The sequence below is a fragment of the Pipistrellus kuhlii genome, unplaced genomic scaffold (genome assembly GCF_014108245.1).
Source record: "Pipistrellus kuhlii isolate mPipKuh1 unplaced genomic scaffold, mPipKuh1.p scaffold_m20_p_3, whole genome shotgun sequence".
NCBI classification, from domain to species: domain Eukaryota; kingdom Metazoa; phylum Chordata; class Mammalia; order Chiroptera; family Vespertilionidae; genus Pipistrellus; species Pipistrellus kuhlii.
In genome coordinates, this window is record NW_023425529.1 from 89,977,145 (window position 1) to 90,003,136 (window position 25,992).

Here is a 25,992-nt window from a genome sequence, read left to right on the forward strand (position 1 = left end):
CCCAGGGTCTGGCCTAGAACTGGGGTTCAGAGCAGTCGGAACTGGGGTTCAGCACAGTCTGGAGCTTTTATCTCCTTCCTGCTAGGGATTGCCACCCAGGTACTCAGCCTCCCCCTCCTCTCCTGCTCCGTCCTCTCCATGCGCCACGTGTCTCCATACCTTAGGCTTTTACAGCTCCTCCGCTCTTCCTTCTGGCTTTCTCCTTACTTCTCGATGTAGAATTTCCAGTCAGTCGACTTTTCTGTAGTTCTGAGTAATGTCCATTTTATATTTTAGTTATATTATATTGAAATTGTTGTGTGCAGCTGCGGTTAGGTGTTTACCTGTGCAGCCATCTTGGATCCTCTCCTCAAGTTAATTTTTTTTCTTACAATCTGTTTATGTAATATGTCACATTTATTGATTTGTGAATATTGTACCAGTCTTGCATCCCTGAAATAAATCCAACTTGGTCATGGTATATGATCTTTTGAATGTGTTGCTGGATCTGATTTGCTAATACTTGGTTGAGGATTTTAGCATCTAAGTTTATCAGAGATATTGGCCAGTAATTCTCTTTTGTTGTACTTCTTTATCTGTAAGTAGATACCTTCAGATGTTCTTTGTTCATCTTAATTTTTAACCAGTGTTCCTGACACATTTTAAGTTCAATTTTCTGATTCCCCAAACCTATTCTATTTAATAAAAGCCTAATATGATATGTGTTCGACTATTTGTTTGGCCATTTGACCAGTTGCTATGATGCACACTGACAACCAGGGAGCAGTTGCTCCAACTGGTAGGTTAGCTGGAGTCCAGGCAATCAGGATTGGGTGAGACAGGCTGGACATACCCTGAAGCCCTCCCACTGTCTCTCCCTGGCTCGATCATGACCTGTGGGGGTCCCCTGGCCTGGCCTTCACACCCTTGCAATTTGGGTTCCTTCGGATAATGTCAGAGAGCTGATTTTGGCCCAATCCCTGCAGGCCAGCTTGAGGGACCTCACTGGGCTTCTAGTTTATGAATAATAATAATAAAAAAGTAGTGAATTAATTGTTTAGTTGTTTAGAATCATTTATTTTTTGTTTTATGTACTATTAAAAGTACTGTGTACCACTTGCCTGCCTGCCTGATTGCCCCTAACCTTTCTGGCTGCCTGCCTGATCGCCCCTAACTGCCAGTCTGATCACTCCTATCTTGCTCCCATGGTGGCCTGATTGCCCCTACCTTGCCCGCCTGCCTGCCTGATTGCCCCTAAATTCCCTCTCCTGCCAACCTGATCTTGCCCCTAACTGCTCTCTCCTGCCAGCCTAATTGCCCCTAACTGCTTCTGCCTCAGCCTCCACCACCATGGCTTTGACCACAAGGAAGTCAGACATCTGGAAGATGGCCAGTTGACCAAGTCTAGTTAACATATTACCCTTTAATTAGTATAGATAGATTATATAGGACAGGGTTGTATAAATGAGAGGGAAAAGGCTTTTTCAGCAGGAGGAGATACTCTTGGCAGATAAAAACACATAATCCCTATATCTGAACTGATAGCTAGTTATATGCACTATACTGCCAAACTGGTCATTAAAAAATTGAATCACTTTTTTATATCTTACACCAAATAGCTGTTGCCCTTAAGACACCTGCTCAGCCCCCACCTTAGGTTCTGCCTTCACAGTTCACCCAGCGTAGGTTCTGATTAGTTAGTTTCTATACCAGTTAGCGTCAAAGGCTCCACCTCCTAGGCAGCCATTGGCTTCTTGCAATTCATCCAGATTTGGTTCTGATTGGTTGGTATCTATGCCAATTAATATAAAATAAAAAAAAACTCTGCCTCCTAGATAGCCATTGGCTCCTCGCAATTCACCCAGATTTGGTTCTGACTGGTCAGTTTCTATGCCAGTTAGCATCTCTGGGCCTATTTCTGGGCCTGATCATAGAGGCGGGGCTGATTAGCACTGGCCCCAGGCTGCTGGCAAGAGGCTGAACTGCTAACTTCTGGAAGAGAGAGAGGCTTGGATGCTGGTGAGGCCCGGAGAGAGAAGCAGGTTCTGATCATGCTGCTTGTCTCTCTGGGCCTCAGCAGCAGCTGCAGCCACTGTAATCAGCCCCACCTCTCTCTGAGAGGTCAGAAGTTCAGCCCACTCTCAGCTGCACACGCAGCCTGGCATTCAGTCAAGCCTTTGGTCACATGTGTCAAACACAAGGCCCACGGGCCAAATCCGTCCCCCCAGGTCTTGCAATGTGGCTCGCAGCGCGCTGTCATCACTGCACTCCGCTGTGTTTCCATCACAATGACAGTTTATGACTGTTCAGTAAACCATTCGGCCCGCGATTTAGGCTGGATTTTAGATTTTGGCCCCTTCTCTGATTGAGTTCGACACCCCTACCTTTGGTCATTTGGATGTTAAGATCCTGGCTCTTTTTTTTTTTTTTTTTTTTAAATTTAATAAATCTTTATTGCTCAGATTATTACAATTGTTTCGCCTTCCCCCCCCCCCCCCATAACTCCCTTACACCTGGTTCCCACCCCACCCTCTGCCCTTACCTCTCCCACCATTGACCTCATCCATAGGTGTACGATTTTAACCCAGTCTCTTCCTGCACCCCCCATACCCCTTTCCCCTTGATAATTATCAATCCACTCCCTTTCTTTGCCCCAGATTCTATTATATTTACCAGTTTATTCTGTTCCTCAGATTTTTAATTCACTTGATCATAAATTTTTATATTTTTTCTTCTTTCTCTTCTTAAAGAATACCTTTCAGCATTTCATATAATACTAGTTTGGTGGTGATGAACTCCTTTAGCTTTTTCTTATCTGTGAAGCTCTTTATCTGCCCTTCAATTCTAAATGATAACTTTGCTGGGTAGAGTAATCTTGGTTGTAGGTTCTCGCTATTCATCATTTTGAATATTTCTTGCCACTCCCATCTGGCCTGCATAGTTTATGTTGAGAAATCAGCTGATAATCATATGGGTGGTCCCTTATAGGTAACCAACTATTTTTCTCTTGCTGCTTGCACGGTAAGATTTTCTCTTTGTCTTTTGCCCTTGGCATTTTAATTATGATGTATCTTGGTGTGGTCCTCTTTAGATTCCTTTTGTTTTGGGTTCTGTGGGCTTCCTATACTTGTAAGTCTATTTTTTTTCACTAGGTGGGGTAAGTTTTCTGACATTATTTTTTCAAATAGGTTTTCAGTATCTTGTACTCTCTCTTCTTCTGGCACCCCCATAATTCTGATGTTGGTACCCTTGAAGTTGTCCCAGAGGCTCCTTACACTATCTTCAACTTTCTGGATTCTCATCTCTTCTTGCTTCTCCAGAGGATTATCCTTTGTCTCCTTGTATTCCAAATCTTTGACTTGATTCTTGTGTTCCTCTAGTATGCTGTTTGTTGGTTCTCTATATAATATTTTTTATTTCAGTCAGTGTATGTTTAATTTCTAGTTGGTCCTTTTTCATATCATCAAGGGTCTCGTTAAATTTATCAGCCTTTTCTAGGAAATTCTTGAAAAACCTTATAACTGTGGTTTTGAACTCTTATTTCCAGTCTTTTGTTCTCCTCCATTTCTTTCATTTCAGATCTTTTTCCTTGTCTTGGCATTTTCACTGCTTCCCTGAGTTGGTAGGATGGCCTTGTGTGTTTGGTGTCCTATGTGGCCCAGTGGGTCAGCCTCCTTAGTTATCTGAGGTGGACACTCTTGGTGTTCCCCTTTGTGGACCTCGTGTACAGCTCTGTTGTAGTTAAGTCTTAATTGTTGTTGGTATCACTGTGAGGAATTGACCTCTAGGTCAATTGGATGTATCAGCTGTGTCTACTTCGGGATACCTTCAAAATTTGTGCAGGGGGGCAGAGGGGTGCGATGTCCCTCAGCCCAGACTGCACCATTTCCAATCTGGGACTCCTCGAGTGATGTCCAACTGCTCCTTTAGGCCCGGTCCTGGTAGGATTGGGCCAAATGGGCAGTCAGACATTGCTCTCACAATCCAGGACTGCTGGCTCCCAACTGCTTGCCTGCCTTCCTTCCTGATTGCCCCTAACTGCTTCTGCCTGCCAGCTTGATCACCCCTAACCACTCTTTTGCCAGCCTGATTAATGCCTAATTGCTCCTCTGCCGGCCTGTTTGCCCCTAACTGCCCTCCCCTGCAGGCCTGGTCACCCCTAACTGCTCTCCCCCGCAGGCCTGGGTCCCCTTCAACTTCCCTTCCCTGCAGGCCCGTCACCTCCAATTTCCATTCTCTCCTGGTCTGGTCACCCCTAACTGCCCTCTCCTTCAGGCTTGATTGCCCCCAACTGCCTTCCCTTGCAGGCCTTATCCCTCCCAACTGCCCTCCCCTGCTGGCCATCTTGTGGTGGCCATTTTGTGTCCACATGGGGGCAGCCATTTTGTGTGTTGGATTAATGGTCAATCTGCATATTACTCTTTTACTGGATAGTATAGAGGCCTGGTGCATGGGTAGGGGCCAGCTGGTTTGCCCTGAAAGGAGGGGCGGGTTCCCTTGGGGTGTGGGGTGGCCTGGGCAAGGGGTCTGTGGTGGTTTGCAGGCCAGCCACATCCCCCAGCAACCCAAGCGGAGGCCCTGATCTGGGATTTATTTATCTTCTACAATTGAAACTTTGTAGCCTGGAGCAGAGCCAACTTCTGCTTGCTCTATGTCAGCAGCCATTTCTGTTGGGATTTATTTATATTCTATAATTGAAACATTGTAGCCTAAAGTGGAGGCCTAGGCTGGCCAGGGCTACAGAACCTTGGCTTCCTCCTTCGCTGGGGGCAACCCTAGCCTCCTGCTCTCTCCAGTTTTGTGGCTGCCATCATTTTTATTGGGATTTATTTATCTTCTATCATTGAAACTTTGTAGCATTGAATGGAGGCCTAGGCTGGCAAAGGCAGGTGGAAAGCTTGGCTTCTTCCATTGCCTGAACCCCAAGCCTCCCTCCTGCTCTCTGTGGCTATAGCCATCTTGGTTGGATTTATATGCATATTTGCTCCTGATTGGCTTGTGGCTTGTGGGCATGGCTTATGAGTGTGGCAGAGGTATGGTAAATTTGCATATTACTCTTTTATTAGATAGGATCTTAACTTGTTTTCTGGTGTGTCACCAAATAACTTATGTTCTCTTCCCAAGCATTTTATTCTTATCATGGACTCATCATTTTTCAATAACACATAAACATTTATCTCATGGCCCTAAAGCCTGTGACTACCTTAGTGCCTAGCCTAGAACCTGCCATAGTATCAAGCATATTAAAACTTAACAGCAAGTACTTACAAAATGAATGAAGATTTAGAAGTCCATTTTTGCACCATTGTTTCCCTGTTTGTGATACTTATCGGTTCTACCAGTTGCTTCAGAACAAGTATATGAAAGGACAGATGCCAGGCTTTTATAATTTCTTATTTTTTTGAGTGAAGGTACAAATCTTACCTCTGTCTCATCTCATCTCTCTATTCTTCATTTCTTCATGTGTGAAATGAATGCCTTAGATTTCATGATTTCTAAAATTTCTCCTGGTTCAAAATGTCTGAAAATTGGTGAGGCTAATTTTTAAAATTTTTAATTATTAAGATACCTGACAACATTTAAAATTCTTCTTTAAAAACTCTGAAACTAAAAACTGTTTTTAAATGAACAATATATATTTTAAAGAAAATAGTACATTTAAGTTTTCCTCTTGCCTTTCCTAGGTCACTGTGGAAAGACATTTGCTATTTTGGAAAGATTTTTGAATCACAGTCAAGAGAAAATAGCATGGTTAGTCATTGTGGATGATGATACATTAATAAGGTAAGAAGTCATTCTCATCCGAGAATGGCTTCCAAGTCTACATATATTCATATTTAGAATCTATGGTGGGTACTTCTACATCTGGCCAAGATGGAATAACAGGGACTGAATTCACTCTCACAGCTGAAACAACCTCCCAAAGGAACTAAAATATATGAAATGAGAATTTTTAAAATATGTTTTATTGATTTTTATAGCGAGAGAAGGTTAAAGGGAGACAAATATTGATGTGAGAGAGAAGCATGGGTCGGTTGCCTCCCGCATGCTTCCTGACTATAATCAAACCCACAGCCTGGATATGTGCTCTGACTTGGCATAGAATTATAACCTTGAAATACACAAGACAATGCTCAACCAAATGAGACACACTGGCCAAGGAAAAATGAGGATTAAAGATGAAAATCTGGTAGACCAAGGCCACTAGAGTTTGTAGGACAGAACACTGGAGAGGACAGAGCTGCACAAAAAGAGAACACAGGAGATCTCTAGAGCCACCTTTTAAGTACTGATCAGCACTGTATGTGAGGAAATTATTGGAGGCTGGGCAAAGCATCTACCAAAATGATTAGAAGGAAGGTGCCTAACACTACCATAGGCCTGACTATATACCTGTTCACACAAACTAGCCTGAAATATTCTTGTTCCATGAGTTTCTGGGTAGAGCACTTAGAGGGTCTTCCTCTAATATTGGGAAATAGTAACCTAGGACTAAGCACTACTCCAGTCCTGCCTGACACATCTTAAAAGCAAGATCCTAAAAGACCAAACTGTTTCCAAGTAATGATCTCATATGTGAGAACAGAACTCAAGAGGATTTATAGAAGTACCAAACTATCCAGGACCTAAAAAGATTCACAGTGCTTGGCATTCAATCAAAAGTTATCAGGCACACAGTGCAGCAGGAAAATTCACCCATAATGAAGGAAAATTCACCCATAACAAGTTGATTAAAATTGTCCCATAAACAATACACTAGAATTAGTGGTTCTTAAGCTGTCAGTCATAAATAGTTATAACTCCATACTTTATGTTCAATAAAGAGACTTGGAAAGTATACATAAGACTGAAGTCAAACTTCTAGAGATGAAAACTACATTGTGTAAGGTGAAAACCCCCTGGATAGGATTAATAGCAAATTAGACATTACAGAAGAAAGGGTCACTAATCTTGGGGACACTGTAACAATAACTATACAAATGAAACACAAAAATAAAAATAATAATTTTAAACAAGTGAATAGAGCATCCCTGAGCTGTGGGACAATTCCAGATGATCTTGTATATATGTGATTGGAGTCCTCTGAAGAGAAGGGGCACATAATAGATATTTAAAGAAATACTTTCCAAATTTAATGAAAATGTTAAACCTACTGATCCACGCTCAGTGAAACCCAAGCACAGCTGTCAGCATTAAAGCTGCACATGGCCACCGCCACACTGTGTCCTTGTTGACAGTGTCTCGTGCAGCATTTACTGTATCTATAACTGCAGCATTCATGCCATCGATCTTCAGGACAGTTACTCAACCTGCAAGTTTTTCCAGATCTTCATTTTGTGTTTCTTTTTTAAAATCAATATTTATCAGCAATATCTAACTACTAAATGATGACTTAAATGTGTTTTTGAGTTGAACCTTGTAATTTTTTCTTTTGAGACTCTGACATCATCTTTGATCACCATGAACTCTAATTTTTCTGAATTCATGAGGCTAATAATTACAATATTTAGGTCAGTCCACTTGGATGAAATTAGAAATTGGTTAGTATTTGCTATACTGACAGTTCATGTGAAGATGTGATAGTTTCAGACTCAATTTATGATTCTCCAGCTTTAAAATGATATTTTGACTATGTAAATAGTTAATGTCATTAGGAAAATAAATCCAGAGGACATGCTGTAATTATTATTTTAACCTCACAAGTTGAAGGTTGAGGGTTTGAAATGATAATTTTGCAATATTCAGGAGGAAGAGAAATACTTTAATTTCTTTTCTGGTCAAGAAGGAGACATGCATGTGCTCCATAATGCTTAGAGTTTTACAGGGCCTATTATCAACCGAAGGTTGTGATTTTCTTAGGAAACTTAGTGGTGTTTTATAGGTATCCACACACTTACTGGCCTACCCATGCAGAGCTGTTTATTAACCGATTTCCTCAAGTCTGATTCCAGATTAGCTATCTAGAATGTTTAACTTGTGTGCCAAAAACAAGATTTTTTCCAAAGATAACATTTTTTGGCCATTCAGAAATTGTCAAAATTATGAGGGCTTGACTTCATATAAATATAACCTGATCCAAAGACTTATAGACTCTTTCAGCACTGCACTTGGAGATTTTTTTCATACCTTAAATTTATTTTCTTCACTCTCAGACTTAGGTCTATGAGCTAGGGTATTTTTGTAAGCAGCATGAATATGGATTGAAAAGATGACTTCCTTTTCTGTATCTCTATTTTGTTTCCTTAGAATCCCACCTTTCTGCCCAAAGAGAGAGAAAACAAAATACTAGAACTCTGGTGTTTTAAATGTTGATACTGTCCTGTGAGCAGACTAAGTAATAAATAATTCAGAGAAACACTATCACATCTACCTTCTGGAAATGAGATGAATCACAGGCATGAGAAACATTTACATTTATTTAGCCAATTAAGAAAATGTAATCCAGAAGGAGAGGCAGAGCCCACTGGATGGATACAAAGGCTTCCTCTGGAGAGCCAGTTCACAGTTTTGTTTGCAGCCACTCTCCCTGGGCTCCAGAGGAGGGAGGGTGGTACAGACTGGAATTGCCTAAGGAGAGTCTGTGGTTTGTGGCTTGGGAGAGAGAGATGGGGAGCAGTTGCTGAAAACCCTGTACTGGGTCAACCTCTGATACCACAGCAGCCATCTTTCCTGGGCAGTGCAACTCGTTCTATATAGCTGCAGCCTGGGATTATCTCAAGAATCCCATTCACTCCACCCTGCATCTTAAATCCTGTGGAGGAGCCATTAACATAGGCAGGAAGGAAAAAGCTTGGCCAGACTCGGTGTCAGTGACTGGAATTGGGGCTGGGCTATTCCCCTCACTTTCCCACAAACCAGATTGGCGCTTCCTCTTCATAGGAGACCCTGTAGGAACATCCTCCAGGCCTCTGGAAGACTCAACCTCTGGGCTCCAGAAGCCCCAGCCACCCGGCTACAAGACTTGGGCTCCACCCTGCCAAGGTCAGGGAAAAACCCGAGACAGACTCAGACCTGAGGATCTGGGTAGGGGATTATACCCACCATCTTTTCTAAAGTCTAAATAGCACTTCCCCCCTCATGGGAGATCCAAGACGACCCTCTTGTACGTCTGCCTTTTAGAGACTAAGCCCTTTCAGTGACTAAGCTTAACAGTCAGCTGAAAGTGGAGGCAGATCCCAGGGTGACTTGAGATGTTTGCTGACCAGCCCTTGTGCCAACTGCTGGTAAAACTGATTTCTTGAGTGTAGCTTGGCCCTTCTCATGTTTAGCCAAGGTCAGTATTACAAGCTGTGCATTACATGTAGCCTCAGACACAGACAGTATCTGACATTGGCATACACCAGAGTTTCTCCAAAGAGGCCCAGAACTGATACACCAAGTGGCCAGCTTTAGACAATATTGGAGCAGGATCCAACAAACAGCAAATCTTTTGGGAGACCTCAGTGGGCAATAAACTCTGCTGAGGCGATCTCCACTTTTTATTTTTTTCTCTTTCCAATGATTTCAGAGGGAAAGAGAGGGAGAGAGATAGAAACATCAATGATGAGAGAGAATAATTGATTGGCTGCCTCTTGTACTCGCCCCTCCCCTCCCTTCCTTTCTCCTCCTACCACTGGGGATTGAATCCGATACCCAGGTTTGTGCCCTAATTGGGAATTGAACTGTGGCATGCTGGTTCATAGGTTGATGTTCAATTACTGAGCCACACCAGCTGGGATCTTTCCTCTTTTATACATCTTTGTTTTTCTTATTACTTTCATTTTGTTAAAAAATATTTTTTCTTTTTTTTTTCCTTACTCTATTTATTTGCTGTTTAATTTTCCTATTCTTTTCTTCCCATTTCTCTTTTCATATTCTATACTATTTTTAAATTTTGATATTCTTTTTTCTTTTTCTTTTATCTGTTTCTTTTTTCCTTTCTTATTATATTTAATTTTTTTCTTATCTTAATTGTTGTGCTGCTATGAGTTTTTTGTCAGCAGCTTGTATGCCATGGTAGGGGTTGATCCTTATAGCCAGCCTGAGAGTCAATGCCACCCACAAATGAGCCAATAGCAATCAAGACCCAATTATTTTTTTATTAATTTTTCTTTTGTTTTAAATTTCTTTATTAAGGTGTTACATATGTGTCCTTATTCCCCCATTACCCTCTCCCCAATCACCCCTACTCATGCCCTTACCTCCATGTTTGCGTCCATTGGGGCTTATATGCATGCTTACAAGTCCTCTCCCCCGTACCTCCACCCTCCCCTACCTTCACTTTGAGGTTTGATGATCTGAAAGATGCTTCTCTGTCTCTGGATCTGTTTTTTCTTCATCAGTTTATGTCGTTCATTATATTCCACAAATGAGTGAGATCATGTGATGTTTATCTTTCTCTGACTGGCTAATTTCACTTAGCTTAACGCTCTCCAGTTCCATCCATGCTGTTGCAAATGGTAAGATTTCCTTTTTTTTTTTTTTTTTTTTTTTAACAGCAGCATAGTATTCTATTGTGTAGATGTTCAATTACTGAGCCACACCAGCTGGGATCTTTCCTTTTTATACATCTTTGTTTTTATTATTACTTTCTTAATAATTTCTTATTACCACAGTTTTTTAATCTACTCATCTCTGATGGGCACTTAGGCTGTTTCTAAAACTTAGCTAAGGTGAATTGTGCTGCTATGAACATAGGGGTTCATATATCCTTTCTGATTGGTATTTCTAGTTTCTTGGGATATATGATAGTCCTAGAAGTGGGATCACTGGGTGAAATGGGAATACCATTTTCAGTTTTATGAGGAAGCTCCATACTGTTCTCCACAGTGGCTGTACCAGTTTGCATTCCCACCAGCAGTGCATGAAGGCTCCTTTTTCTCCACATCCTTACCAGCACTTGTCTTTTGTTGATTTGTTGATGATAGCCATTCTGACAAGTGTGAGATGGTACCTCATTGTTGTTTTGATTTGCATCTCTTGGATGTTAGTGACTTTGAGCATGCTTTCAGATGTCTCTTGGCCTTCCTTCTGTCTTCTTTCTAAAAGTATCTATTTAGGTCCATTGCCCATTTTTTGATTGGGTTGCTTATCTTCCTTTTATTAAGTTGTATGATTTCCCTGTAAATGTTGGAGATTAAACCCTATTGGTGATACTATTGGCAAATATGTTGTCCCATGCAATGGGCTTTCTTATTGTTTTGTTGATGGTTTCTTTTGCTGTGAAAAAGCATTTTATTTTGATGTAGTCCCATTTGTTTACTTTATCTTTAGTTTCCATTGCCCTAGGGGCAGTATTAGAGAAGAAACTGCTTCAGCATATGTCTGAAATTTTGCTGCCTGTGGATTCCTCTACTATTTTTATGGTTTCCCATCTTATGTTTAAGTCCTTTATCCATTTTGAGTTTATTTTTGTGTATGGTGTAAGTTGGTGGTCTAATTTCATTTTTTTGCATATATCTGTCCAATTTTCCCAACACCATTTATTGAAGAGACTGTCTTGACTCCATTGTATGTTCATGCCTCTTTTGTCGAATGTTAATTGAGCATGGTGGTTTGGGTCGATTTTTGGGTTCTCTATTCTATTCCATTGATCTATATGTCAAGACCCAATTATAACAGGAGTGCCCACATTACCCACAAAAGGGACATTCCTAGAGCATCAAGATGACTGCACCACTGTGTTTCACAGGTCACATATTACATAAGGCCACCCCACCAAGACTGGGAGTCATAACAGTTCTATCTAATACTGATAAATAAACAAAAACAAACAGCCAACTTGGGGATACAAAAACAAAAACAGAGTTTAAAGTAGTGGTTTTAAAGATACTCAACAGCATGAAATGGGACATAGAGATGATGAAAAATAACTATTCAGAAATGAAGAATTCCATATCTGAGATAAAGAATATACTGGAAGGAATGCATAGGCTGGATTAAGCAGAAGATCAAAGCAGCTATTTGTAAGACAAGCTAGAAAAAACAAACAAACAAACACCCAATCATAGCATCAAAAAGAAAAAGAAAAAAAACAATTTAAAAGAATGAGGATATTTGCCAGGACCGGTTTGGCTCAGTGGATAGAGCGTTGGCCTGCGGACTGAAGGGTCCCTGGTTCGATTCCTGTCAGGGGCATGTACCTTGGCTGCGGGCACATCCCCAGAAGGGAGTGTGCAAGAGGTGGGTGGTCGATGTTTCTCTCTCATCAATGTTGCTAGCTTTCTATCCCTCTCCTTTCCTCTCTGTAAAAATCAATAAAATATATATTAAAAAAAAAAACAAGTATAAAGAAAAAATGGCAATAAATGACTACCTATCAATAATAACCTTAAATGTAAATGGAAAAAATGTTCCAATCAAAAAAACGTGGTAGCAGAATGATAAGAAAACATACTGTTTACAAGAGACTCATATATGATCAAAATATTCACATAGGCTGAAAATGAAGGGATAGAAAAAATATTCCATGCAATTTGGAACATGAAAAAAACTCTGGGGTAATAATACTTATATTGGACAAAATAGACTTTAAAACAAAAGGCAATAATGGTCCCTGCATAATACTAAAGGGATAGATCCAACAAGAGGATGTAACCCTGTTAAACATATATGCACCAAAAAAGGGAACAACTAAATATGTGTATGTATATATCCTATATAATAAAAGCCTAATGTGCTAAGTGTCCAACTTCAACTGTCCGACCAGTCACTATGGCGTGCACTGACCACCAAGGGGCAGACGCTCCAACCATTATGTTAGCTTGCTGCTTGGGTCTGGCTGATTGGGACTGGGTGAGATGGGCCAGACACACCCTGGAGCCTTCCTGTGGTCCCTGTTTGGGACTGGGTGAGAGGGCCCCGATCGGCACCAATTGGCCCCAATCAGGACTGGGTGTGACAGGCCAGACATGCCCTGGAGCCCTCTTGTGGTCTCTCTCCAGCCCAAATAGTGCACTGGTGAGGTCATTCTGCCTGGCCTGCTCCCTCTTGCAATCTGGGACCACTTAGGGGATGTCAGAGAGCTAGTTTCGGCCCAATCCCCACAGGCCAGGCTGAGGGACCCCACTGGTGCACAAATCCATGCACTAGGCCTCTAGTGTGTGTGTGTGTGTGTGTGTGTGTGTGTGTGTGTGTGTGTGTGTAACTTTTTGTTAACTTTAAGGGAGAGGTCAACATCAATACAGTTATAATAGGGGGATTTAACACACCACTGTCATCATTGGATAGATCTAAAAGACAAAATATCAATAAGGAAGCAGTGACCTTAACACACTAGATCAGATAGATTTAATTGATATTTACGTAACTTTTTATCCCAAAGCAGCAGAACATACATTCTTCTCTAGGGCATATGAAACATTCTGAAAGATAGACATATTAGGACACAATATATATACAACTTAATAAATTCAAGAATGTTGAGCTCATATTGGTTAACAAGAATGTTGGTTCACAATGGCTTGAAACTAAAAATCACCTACAGTAACATAACTAAAAAACATTCAAAAATTTGGAGGCTAAATAACATGTTATTAAACAATGAATAGGATACTGATGAGATCAAGGAAGAAAAAAAGATTACCTGGAAACAAATGAAAATGAACACATAAGAACCCAAAACCTATGGATCACAGTGACAGCTATCCTGAGAGGGAAGTTCATAATATTACAGGTCTACCTTAAGAAACAAGAAAAATCTCAAATAAACAATATAACCCTACACCTAAAAGAACTTGAAAAAAACAACAAGAAAAGCCAGAGAGTGTAGGAAGAAGGAAATAAATGACATAATGACCAAGGAAATAGTGCTAAAGGCCAATTAATCCAAGAACTGGTTCTTTGAAAAAGTAAACAAGATTGATGAAACTTTAGCCAGACTCATTAAGAAACAAAGAGAGAATAACCAAATAAATAAATTCAGAAATGGAAGAGAGGATATAACAACTGACACCATAGAAATAGAAAGGATTATAAGAAAATACTGTGAACAACTATAAGCCAACAAATGGGACAACCTGGGCATAATGGACAAATTTATAAAAACATAAAATCTTCCAAAACTGAATCAGGAACAATAAGAAACCTGAATAGACCAATAACAACTAATGAAATTGAATTAGTAATAAAAATGCTCCTAGCAAATAAAACTCCTGGACTGGCTAATTTTACCAAACATTTAAAGGAGAACCAACACCTAGCCTCCTCAGATCATTCCAAAAAATTCAAGAGGAGCAAAGACTTCCATTTTTTCCCCCAAGGCCAGCATTATCCTAATTCCAAAACCAGATAAGGAAATTATACACAGAAAGAAAAGTACAGGCCAGTATCCCTGAAGAACATAGATGCTAAAATCCTCAATAAAATATTTGCCAACCAAATGTAGCAATACATTAAAAAAAATCATACACTATGACCAAGTGGGATTTATTTCAAGGATTCAAGATTGGTACAGTATTTGCAAATAAATAAATGTGATACATCATATATACAAAATGAAGGATAGAGGAGAGACAAAATGGCAGTGGGATAGACGGACATGTCTCAAGCATTGTACCAGAGCAGATAGAATGAGCAACTAGATTGAATAAAATCCATCCTGAATTGGCGAAGTAGACACAGCTGGAGCTAGGAAGGGCAGAGGACACTTGGATAATGGTAAAATCAGGGATCTAGGCTGGAGAGAACTGTGAGACCTCCAAGCCCATAGGGTCAGAGAAACCACGCGGCACCGAGACCACATTCCTTGGGACAGGTGTAACATCTGACTATGGAAAGGAGGTCCACAGGACTGCTGAGGTAGGATATTCTGGGTCTGGGTCCACAGTCATGAGAGACTGAGCCCAGAGGAAGCTGCGCTGTGCTGAGGAGAGAGGGGCAGCAGTGACACAGCTCTTTCCAACACCATTTCTTGTTTCAAACAAACAAACAAACAGACAAACAAACAAAAAAACCCTCAGCAAAATGGAATAAAGGGATCATACCTCAACATAATAAAAGCCTTACAGGACAAACCTACAGTCAACATTATACTCAAAGGGCAAAAACTAAAACCATTTCACGTAAGAACAGGAATGAGACAAGGATGCCCACTTTCACCACTCTTGTTTGATATAGTATTGGAAGTGGTAGCCATGTCAATTAGACAAGAAGAAATAAAAGGTATCTAATTGGAAAAGAAGATGCAAAACTGTCCGTATTCACAGATGACATGATACTGACATAGAAAACCTTAAAGACTCCATCAAAAATTATTAGACTTTATAAATGAAGTCGTCAGGGTTGCAGGATACAAAATTAATGCCAAGAAATCTATGGCATTTTTATACACCAATAATGAACTTACAGAAAGAGAGATTAAAAAGCAATTGCATTTACCATAGCACCAAAAAAATTAAGATACCTAGGAATAAACTTAGCTAAGGAGATAAAATACCTGTACTTGGAAAACTGCAAGACACTGAAAAAAGAGAGAGGAAGACATAAACAGATAGAAGAACATGCCATGTTTATGGATTGGTAGAATCAACATTATTAAAATGTCCATACTTCACAAAGCAATCTATAGAGTCAACTCACTCCCCATTAAAATACCTAAATCTTTCACAGATAGAGAATAAACTCTCCAAAAATTCATCTGGAATTAATAAAGACCCAGAATAGTTGTAGCACACCTGAGAAAGAAGAACAAAGAAAGCGGGATCTTAATACCATATATCAAGCTGTATTACAATGCTAATATTATCAAAACTGCCTGGTACTGGCACAAGAACAGACTTATAAACCAATGAAATAGAATAGAGCCAAAGCCGGTTTGGCTCAGCGGTAGAGCGTCGGTCTGCGGACTGAAGGGTCCCAGGTTCGATTCCGGTCAGGGGCATGTGCATTGGTTGCGGGCACATCCCCAGTAGGGGGTGTGCAAGAGGCAGCTGGTCGATGTTTCTCTCTCATCGACGTTTCTAGCTCTCTGTCTCTCTCCCTTCCTCTCTGTAAAAAATCAATAAAATATATATATTAAAAAAAATTTAAAAAAAAAAGAAATAGAATAGAGAACCTAGAAGTCAACCCAAGGCAGTATGCTCAATATTTGACAAAGGAGGCAAGAACATACAATGCATCATTTATTGAACCACCTATGTTCAATAAATGGTGCTGGAAAAATTGGACAGATACATGCAAAAAAATGAAGCTAGACTACCATTTTACACCATACTCAAAAATAAATTCATAATGGATAAAGGACTTAAACATAACATGGGAAACCTTAAAAACACTAGAGGAATCATTAGGCAAAATAATCTCAGGCCTTTGCCAAAGCAATATCTTCACCAATACAGTTCCTAGGGCAATGGAAACTAAAGAGAAAATAAACAGCTGGGACTACATAATAAAAAGTCTCTATATAGCAAAAGAAACCATCAACTAAACAACAAGAAAGCCCATTGCATAGGAGAACATATTTGCTAATGTTATCACCAATAAGGGTTTAATTTCCAACATTTACAGGAAACTCATACAACTTAACAAAAGAAAGATAAACAACCCAATAAAAAAATGGCCAATTGACCAAAATAGATACTTTTTGAAAGAGGACATAAGAAAGGCCAAGGGACCTATGAAAACATGCTTAAAGTCACTAATCATTTGGGAGATGCAAATCAAAATGAGGGTGAGGTACCTTGTCACAGCTGTGAGAATGGCTGTCATCAACAAATCAACAAATGGCAAGTGATGGCAAGGATGCAGAGAAAAAGGAACCCTTGTGAATGGCTGGTGGGAATGCAGACTGGTGCAGCCACTGTGGAGAACAGTATGGAGTTTTCTCAAATAACTGAAAATGGAATTCCCATTTGACCCAGTGATCCCACTCCTAGGAATATATCCAAGAAACTAGAAACACCAATCAGAAAGGATATATGCACCCCTATGTTCATAGCAGCACAATTCACCATAGCTAAGATTTGGATATAGCCTAAGTGCCCATCAGCAGATGAGTGGATTAGAAAACTGGTATATCTACGCAATGGAATACTATGCTGTGGTAAAAAAGAAGGAATTCTTACCATTTGCAACAGTATGGATGGAACAGCAGAACATTATGCTAAGTGAAATAAGCCAGTCAGAGAAAGGTAAGTAATCACATGATCTCACTCATTTATGGTATATAATGAACAACATAAACTGATGAACAAAAGCAGATCCAGAGACAGATTTATCAGACCATCAAACCTCAGAGGGAAGGTAAGGGAAGATGGAGCTAAGAGGGAGAGATCAACCAAAGGACTTGTTTGCATGCATATAAGCCTAACCATTGAACATAGACACCTGGAATTGCAGGCATGGGGTGGGGGAGGGGAGAGATAGTGTACAATGAGAGGAAAAGGACACATATGTAATACCTTAATCAATAGAGAGAAAAATATATAAACATAAAGTAGCTAATCTCAAATAACATAAAAGAAACCAAAATGGATAAACATCACATTATTATATCAATAGAGGCAGAAAAAAGCCTTTGATAAAATCTAGCACCTATTTATGATAAAAACTCTCAGCAAAATGGAAATAGAGGATTCATATCTCAACATAGTTAGGCCATATATGAAAAACACACAGTCAACATCATACTAAATGGGCAAAAACTAAGAGTTTCCCTTAATATCAGTAGTCAGGGATGTCTACTTTTACCATTCTTATTTTAGCATAATACTGGAAGCCATAGCCACAGCAATCAGCCTAGAAGAAAAAATTAGAGACTTCCAAATTGGAAATGAGTACACAGATGATGTGATATTGTACATAGAAAACCATAAAGGCTGACCAAAACACTAGATCCAGTGAAAGAATTCAGCAAAGTAGCAGTGTTAATATTCAGAAATCAATGGCATTTTTAAAAAAAATCTATTGATTTTTTACAGAGAGGAAGAGAGAGGGACAGAGAGTTAGAAACATCGATGAGAGAATCATCGACCAGCTGCCTCTTGCACACCCCTTACTGGGGATGTGCCTGCAACCAAGGTATATGCCCTTGACTGGAATCGAACCTGGGACTTTTCAGCCCACAGGCCAATGCTCTATTCACTGAGCCAAACCGGTTTTGGCTCAATGGCATTTTTATACACCAATAATAAACTATCAGAATAATAATCTAAGAAAACAATCCCATTTACTGTTCCACCAAAAATATAAGAAATAAGCTTAACCAAGTAAGTTGGAGGTATTGCGATATCAGATATCAAACTATACTATAAGACCATTTTAATCAAAACAGTCTGGTACTGGCACAAGAACAAGCATATAGATTAATAGAGCCCAGAAAATTCATGCCTTTATGGTCATTATTGAGGGAATCAAGAACATACAATCTATCATATTCTAACAAAGATCTAATATGCTAATGAGTGATGCCGTAACAGGTACTGATCAGGTCATTAGCATGGTAGGAGACAGGGCAGAAGCAGGGAGGTGCCAGAGGAGGTGGGACCATCCTGTGCCAGGGAGGGCAGGGGTGTGAGCTCATAGCGCCCCCTCATCAGTCCTTCACCACCCACAGCTCGCACTCTGAGTGCCCTGTGGCCCACCTACCAGGCAAAGGAGCACAGTAGAGCAGACAGGAAGCTTCCACACATTCCTCCAGCGCTCTGGAGATGGGGCAGAAGTGGGGAGGCACCCAGAGAAGGTGGGACCAGCCCAAGGTGACTGGAGGGACTGATATCAGATTTTGAAGCAGCCAGAGGAGGCCAGTGGGCTTGAGGGCTGGGCCAGACATGCTGGAGCTCCACGTGGACAGGTTTGGGTATCAAGGCAGGGCTGCAGGTGGGTGGGTGGCACTGTGTGGTCAGGTAGTTCAGTTAGAGTGTCATTTAGATATACCAAAGTTGCAGATTCAATCCCCAGGGAGGGCACATACAAGAGTCAACCAACAAATGCATGAATAAGTAGGACAACAAATTGTTGGTGTTCCTCTCTCTCTCTCTCTCTCTCTCTCTCTCTCTCTCTCTCTCTCTCTCTCTCTCCCTCTCTCTCTCTCTGTCTCTCTCTCTCTCTCTCTCTCTCCCTCCCTCCCTCTCCGCCCCTCCCTTACCTCTCTCTCTAAAATGAATTTTAAAAATACAGCAAGTACATCTAAGGAGATGTGAGGATTAGTTCACACTCCCTGGGGAACAGTATGGGTAGAAGTGAGTTATATAGTACACTTGCTATATCACCTTCTTCATAAATCAGCCACCCAACCTGTGCTGCCAGGGGCTTATGAAAACAGGGGGTAAGGCTTGTGTTTCTCAATTTCCTGTTTTCAATAATGTACAGTGTTTAGTTCTTTTTTTCTTATAAAAAATAGTTCCTTCTGTAAATCACTTGAATTTCATGTCTGAATAATTTCAGTATTGTATTCTATAATATAACCTGTGGATATAAGAACCATACAAACATTTACTGAATTAAATAGTTATTGCTTATGTTCCCTTTGGAATCCTAGCATCTCTAGGCTCCAGCACTTGCTAAGCTGCTACGAGTCCGGTGAACCAGTGTTCCTGGGAGAGCGCTATGGCTATGGTCTGGGCACTGGCGGCTACAGCTACATCACAGGAGGAGGAGGGTAACTATGAGCAGGGCTTTTTGCTAATTCTCTCCACATTGCACGTCTGTTTCTGAATGCACGGCTGGGTCTGTGGAGGTGCTCTGTAAATGATAGCTGGAAGTAAACATCAATTTGTTAACCATAGTAAGGAATGTTTTATATCTTGAAGAGACAATATAAAAATGTATGTCAAGGTATTTGGTAGAAATGTCCCGGTAATAATGCTTGCTTCTGGGCAGCCAGTTAGTTTTGATTGCCTGTTTAAAGGGAAGAAAATTGAATATAGATTTTATTTTCAGAAAACAAGTCATCAGATTTTTAAATGATCTAGTGCCTACAAATCATATTTGGGAAAAGAGTAATTAGAAGTTTAGACTCAAACAATTAAGTGATATTTTGTATAGCATTTACAGGTTTCAAGTAACAGTTAAAATCAAAGGTTGAGAGTTGTTTTCTAAGATTTTTTTAATTGACTTTTAGAGAGAAAGGAAGAGAAAGGGAGAGAAAAATCAGTGCAGCAATGGGACAGTGAGACATTGATCAGCTGCCTCTCTTGCACATTCCTACTGGGGCTTGAGACTAAAACCCAAGCACATACCCTGACCAGAACCTGAACTGGCAACCACCACTGTACCTATCAAGTACTAGAGGCCTGGTGCATGGATTCATGCACATTGAAAGGAAATTAATTAAAAGAAATATTTTAGAGGCTAGGGAAGGTCAGTGGGAGGTTGGTCAGCCAGGGATAGACTATAGGAGGGCTCCAGGACTTGTCTGGCCCATCTTGTCCAGTCCTGATTGGTCAGCAACAAGCTAACCTACTGGTCAGAGCATCTGTCCCCTGGTGGTCAGTGTGTATCATAGCACCTGGTTGAATGGTCAAACGGATGGTTGGACACTTAGCATATTATGCTTTTATTATATAGGACTAGAGGCCCAGTGCATAAAAATTTATACACTGGTGGGGAGGGGGATTCCCTACCCCCTCGTACAGTCTGGGAACCCTCAGGAGTGGGAGGCGACCTGGAGATCAGGGGAAAGTGATGTCCTCATCACACCTCTTCTGCTGCCACTGCCAGCAGCACAAGCCTCGGCCAGCCCTGGTTACCTGAGCCTTGGGTGGCCCTGGGTGGTTAGGCAGCTGCCATCTGAGGCTTGCCTGCGCCTTGGGCAGCTGGGGGGCTGAAGGGACTGGGGGACTCCAGAGGCAGGTGTGCAGAGTGGCCAGGCCCACCTGGGTGAGCGGGGAGCAATCTTGCTACCCACCTGCCGCTCCGGTGGGGCTGAGGGTACTTGATGTCACTGTCTTGTAGCTGTGGGCACCTCCATCTTTTAGGGCGTGGTATAAATTAGCATATTCCCTCCTTATTGGCTGTGGGCACCGCCAGCTTTGCAATGGTGTGAGGGTCAATTAGCATATTCCCCCTTTATTACATAGGAGAGTAATTTAAACTCATTCAATAGGAGTTTGTTGAATGACCATTATGTTTTGGGCAAAATTCTAGGCAATAGATTATAAGCTTCTGAAAGGCTAGGACTTTATATTTTTGCTTTGCAGTCCCCAACATAAGTACAGTTCCTAGATGGAACTGGTTTGGCTCAGTGGATAGAGCGTCACCTGCGGACTGAAAGGTCCCGGGTTCGATTTCGGTCAAGGGCATGTACCTTGGTTGCGGGCACATCCCCAGTAGAGGGTGTGCAAGAGGCAGCTGATGGATGATTCTCTCTCATCAATGTTTCTAACTCTCTATTCCTCTCTCTTCCTCTCTGTAAAAAATCAATAAAATATATTTTAAAAAAACACACACACACAAAAAACAAAAAAAAACAGTTCCTACTAAAGGGGCTAAAGAATCATATCCAGGTGTTCCAGTTTGGTCTATCTGATTCAGTTGTGTATGCAACATGGTCATGGGGGTGGCTCTTTCACAGTGATAACCAAGCTTGGGCAGGAGGACTGATCTTTCTTCAGCAGTGGCATGCATCTACCTAAATTCATGAGCAATAGGAGATAGGGGTCCTCACAGGCCTTTGAAAAGAGGTTAAAAGGTAAGCCCGAGTACCAACCCTTTCATTTAAAAAAAAAAAGTTCAAGCTCTTTGCAGCCTTATGGTAAAGCATTTAGTTTTCTGGGTGAAGTGTTGGAGCCAGTTAAGGCATAGTACCTATTAAGCCAGAACTTCCCACTTTTGAAAGGGTCCCTAGTGTTTGTATATGGGCTTATATATTTTGTGGCACAAAGGTGTTAATACACTTTAAAGCTAGAAGTGACTTTTTGTGTGCTTTCTGCAAGCATACTCTTTAAAAATATCATATATAATAAAACCTTAATATGCAAATTGACTGAACTGTGGAACTGCCAGCAGAATGACCAGTTGCTGTGATGCACATTGATTACCAGGGGTCAGATGCTCAACACAAGAGCTGGCCCCAGTCCACAATCCCCGACCAGTGGTGGTGGTGGGGGCTGGGGCTGGCGAATGGGCGGCACCAGGGGCCCACTGATTGCCCCGTGGGCATCCTCAGAAGAAGATGACCAGTAGCAGAGGTGGGGGGCGGGACTGGTGAGTGGGCGGTGCCAGGCCTGCCAAGGTGGGTGCCAGCTGGGGGCTTCCCAATCGCCCCACCAGGTGCCCCGCAGATTGACCCTGATTGTTGGCCAGGCCTAGGGACCTTTACCTGTGCATGAATTTTGTGCACTGGGCCTCTATTGTGTCTGTATATATTATTGATTTCAGAGAGGAAGGGAAAAGGAGCGAGAGAGAGAAACATCAATGATGAGAGAGAATCATGCCTCCTCGTGCCACCCACTAGGGATTTAGTCTGAAACCAGGGATGTTCTCTGACCTGGAATCAAATCGTGACTCCAGGTTCATAGGTTGACACTCAACCACGGAGTGACACTGGCCGAGCTCTGTAAGCAGACTCCTTTGTTGTCTTCCTTACCTATTGGATTTGACTTATTTCTGAGACTGGCACTAGAGACATTTTGAAGATGGGTATTATCTTAACTACCCAAATTGCCTTTCACTGTTCCAGTTAATTGGTCATTCATTCAGTCAAAAAGCCAGTGTGTGCCAGGCACTGGACTGGCACTTGGGATGCCAGCTTCTAGGACACTGCTGGATTGGACAGGCATTCACTGCTAACCCATTAAGGTGGGCAGTCAATTGAGCTTTTCCCTTGCTACTATCTTTTCTGCCACCTCCAGTTTTTCCATCTTAAAACTTCTTCCTGTCACCACACCATCTCCCTTTTTCCCTTGAAAACATCTTAAGGGTTCACTCCTCTCACTCTTCCACTTCCTTGGTCCCACTGCCGCTGGACCTTAATCTGATTTGGGCCAGGTTAAGCCTAGCCTTCTGCCTAAACTACCTTATCAGTGTGATCCATACAGACAAATCCATTCTAGTCTTTATCTTCTTTAATCTCTGAACAACCTCTGATAAAGTTGACCATTTCTCTTACTCTCTAAAACAACCTCCTATTGCATATTTCTATTTTTGCTCATTCCTTCTCAGTTCCTGTTATCTATTCCATAAATGTCTGTTTTCCAGTCATCTTTTCTACCCTGTTTCCCCGAAAATAAGACAGTGTCTTATATTAATTTTTTCTCCCAAAGTTGTGCTAAGTCTTATTTTCAGGGGATGTCTTATTTTCAGGGAAACACGGTAGTCTCTCTTCTCTTCTCACTCTCTCACTGATCTCACCCACCCCCATGGCTGGGTACTGAATACACCCTAACTTCTATTCCCAGCCTGGAACTCTCTTTTGACCTCCTGATTCATGTCCACTTACCAAAGGACTTCTGCCCTGGGATGATTCAAGGCCATATAAACTCAGCACCCCCCATACTGACCTCTTTGTTTCTGACTTGAGCCTCTGTTTTTCTGTCTTTCCAGTGGTTCTCCCTTTCCAGATAAGACATCAATGCCAGTTCCTAACCCAGAAATTTGTGAGTCAGCTCTTACCCTTTCTCTTCATTCCCTGCAGTCGACTGGATTGCTAAATCATGTGGATTTTATCTCCTAAATATCTCTTATGTCAACACTTCTCTCAGTACATTCACAGTTCTAATCTAGGTCACGATCATCTCCTGTGTGGTGGGTTCTGCAGCACCCTCCTAGTCTCCTTTCTTCTCCAATGTTGTTTATCATTCAACATTGATAAAATCGGCAGACTCAATGTTGAATCTTTTCTAGTATTGCTTAGACTTTGCCAACGGTCTAGTTGAAAAACCAAACCAAACCTACCTACCTACCTCCTTCCCTCCCTCCCTCCCTCCCTCCCTCCCTTCCTTCCTTCCTTCCTTCTTTCCTTCCTTCCTTCCTTCCTTCCTTCCTTCCTTCCTTCCTTCCTTCCTTCCTTCCTTCCTTCCTTCCTTCCTTCCTTCCACTGTAAGTCAGGATCAATTAATGGCTCATAAAACCAAAACTTTAAAATAATGAAATTTAGACTGGAATAGAATAAACTAGGAATGTTATAGTGTACCACATGTAGGTAAAGGCAAGTATTTTTTGTGAAAATTTTATTTCTTTTTTATATACACACACACAAATGTTGCGATATCAAATGTGTTTGTTTTCTCACTGTGGTTTACAGTCAAGTAAGTTTTTGAAAATCTCTGTCTGAAACCATCCTGCTAAACCGTTCAGAGCTGAGTCAGGAGGAGGGTGTCACATTTATAAGGTGCTTTATCTTCTTTTAAAATTTTTATTGAATTTGTTGGGGTGACACTGATAAGCAAAGTTCTACAGGTTTCATATGCATAATTCTACAACACATCATTTATATACCGTATTGTGCGTTCAAGTCAAGGTTCCATCCATCACCATTTATCCCCCCTTTACTCTCCTCCAGTTCCCTGATCTGAGCTTTTTCTTCAATGTGTGTTCTTGACTTTCTGGTACACCCTACCTCCTGTTTCAGTTTTTCTTATTATTTTTTAAATATATTTTTTATTTTTAGAGAAAGAGGTGGGGAGAGGGAGAGAGAGAAAAAACATAAATAATGAGATAGAATCATTGGTTGGCTGCTTCTTACACACTCTATACTGGGGATCAAGCCTGAAACCTGGGCATGTGCCCTGACCAGGAATTGAACCAGTGACCTCTTAATTCATAGGTTGACACTCAACTTACACCCAACACACTGGTTGGGCAATTTTCTTATTTTTAAATTAGTATATTATATATTAAAGGAAATCACATTATTAGTCCTCCTGCCTTTCAACATCTTTTCAATAATTAAAAGTTGGCAGATAGCAGACATACCATGGTAATGACTGGTGACTTTCCATTTTGGGAGCAACTTTATTTTGAAAGAACCCATCAGCATACTAATAAACATATGTCATTAAAGGTCCTGTGTACTTTGTTTATGTGAATAATGAATGTAGGACTGCTCTGTGTGAGAAGGCACATATAAAAATACTAATAAATATTTCACACTTGCATTTTGTCTTCCTGTAAAGTTAATTTTTTAAAGAGTGAACCCAAATAAAAGAACTTTCTCTTCTTTCTCATTCTATTAGATTCTGGTAAAAGGAAAAAAAGGAAGTATTTTTATTTAAATTTGGTTGACAATGAACAAGATCACAACTCTGATTAGAATAGGAGTACACTTGTGAAATGGTCCTCCATATGCATCAGATAGGTGGCATTTAAGGGGACTGTCTGTTTACAGTCCATTGTGTCTCCTCACATCGGCCCTATTCCCCAGGCCAGTGAGATGAGCTGGAGTTTGACACAGCCGTGTATGTGTGAGGCCCAGGGCCATGGGCGGGCACTTGACTTTCTAAAAGAAAGACAATTTATGGTGACCTTTAAACTTGCAGTTTCCCTTTTTGTAGTTCTCCTCATACAGTCACATTTCCTTGTATAATCTTAAATAGGTTCTTTTTTCTCTTGTCTGGTTGTATCGTGTCTTCTGACTGGCAAGGGCAGGGAGAGCCTCTCCGCATTGTTGCGTTGCCAGCAGCTTGTTCACTTACGTAGTTAAACTGCTCTGAACTGAGCCCAGCTCAGTGTGCAGTCACCATTTTTGCATCAGTGATTATGTCCAAGCTTTGTCCTTTTTCCCTTCCTACTACACTGATCCATTGAACTTCCGTTAGGAAGATCTTTGCAAAGGGAGCTTCATTCTCAATTGTTTGATACATCAAACTTTTATATGATGCTTACTGTGTGTGAGGCCTTATACTCAGCGGTGGGAATATATAGATAATTTTAGATATTTTTGCCTTCAAGGGTGTTGTTGCTTATTGGGATTGAAGTTGTGAACCATATTTGTCCCCTAAGCCTTATCGCTATTGGGTTATTTATTATATGAGATGATCCATTACTACCCTTGGACCAGAAAGGAAGCCAGAAACCAATCTGTATATTTAAAAGAGGAATTTATTTCAGGAACTTGGTACAGAGTGTTAGAAAAGGGCACAGTGGCCTTGCCTAGAG

The 25,992-nt window shown here is 41.0% G+C and overlaps 1 protein-coding gene across 2 annotated transcripts in view; it reads left to right on the plus strand.

The window, feature by feature from the left end:
* Positions 1 to 25,992, plus strand: part of B3GLCT (beta 3-glucosyltransferase) — a 133,611-nt gene that overhangs the window by 98,303 nt on the left and 9,316 nt on the right. For both annotated transcript variants that reach the window (XM_036456764.2, XM_045588487.1), the window contains 2 exons: positions 5,664 to 5,763; positions 19,436 to 19,555. In XM_036456764.2, coding sequence (XP_036312657.1) covers positions 5,664 to 5,763; positions 19,436 to 19,555 — 220 coding nt within the window. The remainder of the gene's footprint in view (positions 1 to 5,663; positions 5,764 to 19,435; positions 19,556 to 25,992) is intronic.